Source organism: Echinops telfairi, unplaced genomic scaffold, assembly GCF_000313985.2.
Source record: "Echinops telfairi isolate 266 unplaced genomic scaffold, ASM31398v2 ScPeMD7_7416;HRSCAF=8454, whole genome shotgun sequence".
In the NCBI taxonomy this organism is placed as follows: Eukaryota; Metazoa; Chordata; class Mammalia; order Afrosoricida; family Tenrecidae; genus Echinops; species Echinops telfairi.
Window position 1 is genome coordinate 3,104,687 of NW_022111316.1, and position 1,472 is coordinate 3,106,158.

The 1,472-nt window shown below is 43.7% G+C and overlaps 1 protein-coding gene across 1 annotated transcript in view; it reads left to right on the forward strand.

The window, feature by feature from the left end:
* Window positions 1-1,144: 1,144 nt before the first annotated feature.
* Window positions 1,145-1,472, forward strand: part of LOC105979729 (olfactory receptor 1440-like) — a 24,312-nt gene continuing 23,984 nt past the window's right edge. The window contains exon 1 of the mRNA XM_030887518.2: window positions 1,145-1,223. Coding sequence (XP_030743378.2) covers window positions 1,145-1,223 — 79 coding nt within the window. The remainder of the gene's footprint in view (window positions 1,224-1,472) is intronic.

Sequence of the window (1,472 nt, forward strand, 5' to 3'; positions counted from 1 at the left end):
GCAATGTGATGCCGAACACAAGATCACAGCTAGGTGGGTGCAGAGTCCTGTGGATCCAGGGTCAGAGGAAACATGGTAGGGCTCCAGCAGTTCCCAGGGTGTTCAACAATCAGAAAGGTGAAGGGGGAGAGAGAGGAGGAGGTGAGGAAGGTCCATTTTATGACAAGGCCACGCCCCCTAGGAGACAGCACCAGGCTGACAAGGTCTGACTCCACACCTGTCCTGGATATCTAGTTGACATAAAACCATTTAACTTTACCCAGGGTCACTCACTAATGGGAGCGCTGAAAGACGAGTAGGTAAAAAACAAACCCCAAAAAAACCCCATTGGTAGTTAAATGATTTATGAACTATTTGAATCAAGTAACAAATGTCCTTTTTAAATTTTAGGATCACGAAATCTGTGAGGGACTCTCAAAGCAAGGAAGTTTGTTGCTTGATTCAATTAGTTCAGGAAGGGCAGAGAAATGGAATCAGTGGGGGATATTTCTCCATTTGTTTTCTGCATCTGTAACTCTAGAGAATAATCAGCTGCAAACAGTGCCTACTATGATTGCTTCTTCTCTCCCCACACAGGACCCTAAGGACACATGTAAGAGATTTAAGAGACTCTTGAGCTGGAAGCACCTCTCTTGCAGCAATGGCCAGTGGGAACCATGGCCCCAAAGCACAGAGCCTGGCAGAAGTGACACATCTCTATCTGAATGCTCACAGTGTGATGTCTGTAGCCTGTAATTTCTGAGAGAACTCTACGCGTGCCTGGTCATCAGGAGCATGGCCATCAAAGGCAGACGTGGCAGCAGCACCTCCCAGACTTCACCAAGGCACACCTGTCAGGAGCCAGACGCTTGTAAGAATATTTGGGTGGGTAAAATCAGAATAGGGGAAAATTAGCTTCTTCTTTATGCTATCCTGCTCTACTGGGCTTTCACCTCAATACTTCAAGCATTTATGCCCCACACCTCCCCCCGCCCCCCATGACACCCATTATCTCTTTCTCTTATTCCATTGTGATTTTAATTGGGGCATAAACCAAGACAGTTGAGCTGAAAGGATAGCGCCTAACATGAAATTTCAAAGATTAGCACGTGAGTGGAGTAGGAAATGGAAGGCGTAGAGGGTCTCAGTAGCTTTCATCTGGATCATGAAGTCCAAAGTTTTCACCACCATGAAATCTCATCTTTTCCCCTGTGAAAAGTTTCAGTTGGCAAATTACTTTCCAGGTATAATAATTTTGCTTATTAATATTGCAAATTCTGTGTTTTAGTGCTTCCTATGCAAACTCTATTGCATTCTTCATCTGCCATGTTTTAAAGGATCACAGAAACCCTAAGATGTGATGATCCTTCCCACTTCACAGGTAAAAAAATAGGAGAAGTGCCTAGGTGCAATTGACTAAAATAAATCATAAAACTTGGTAAATGGAGTCAAAGACCTCTTTACTTCTCATAAGTAATTCATTATCCCTTTTT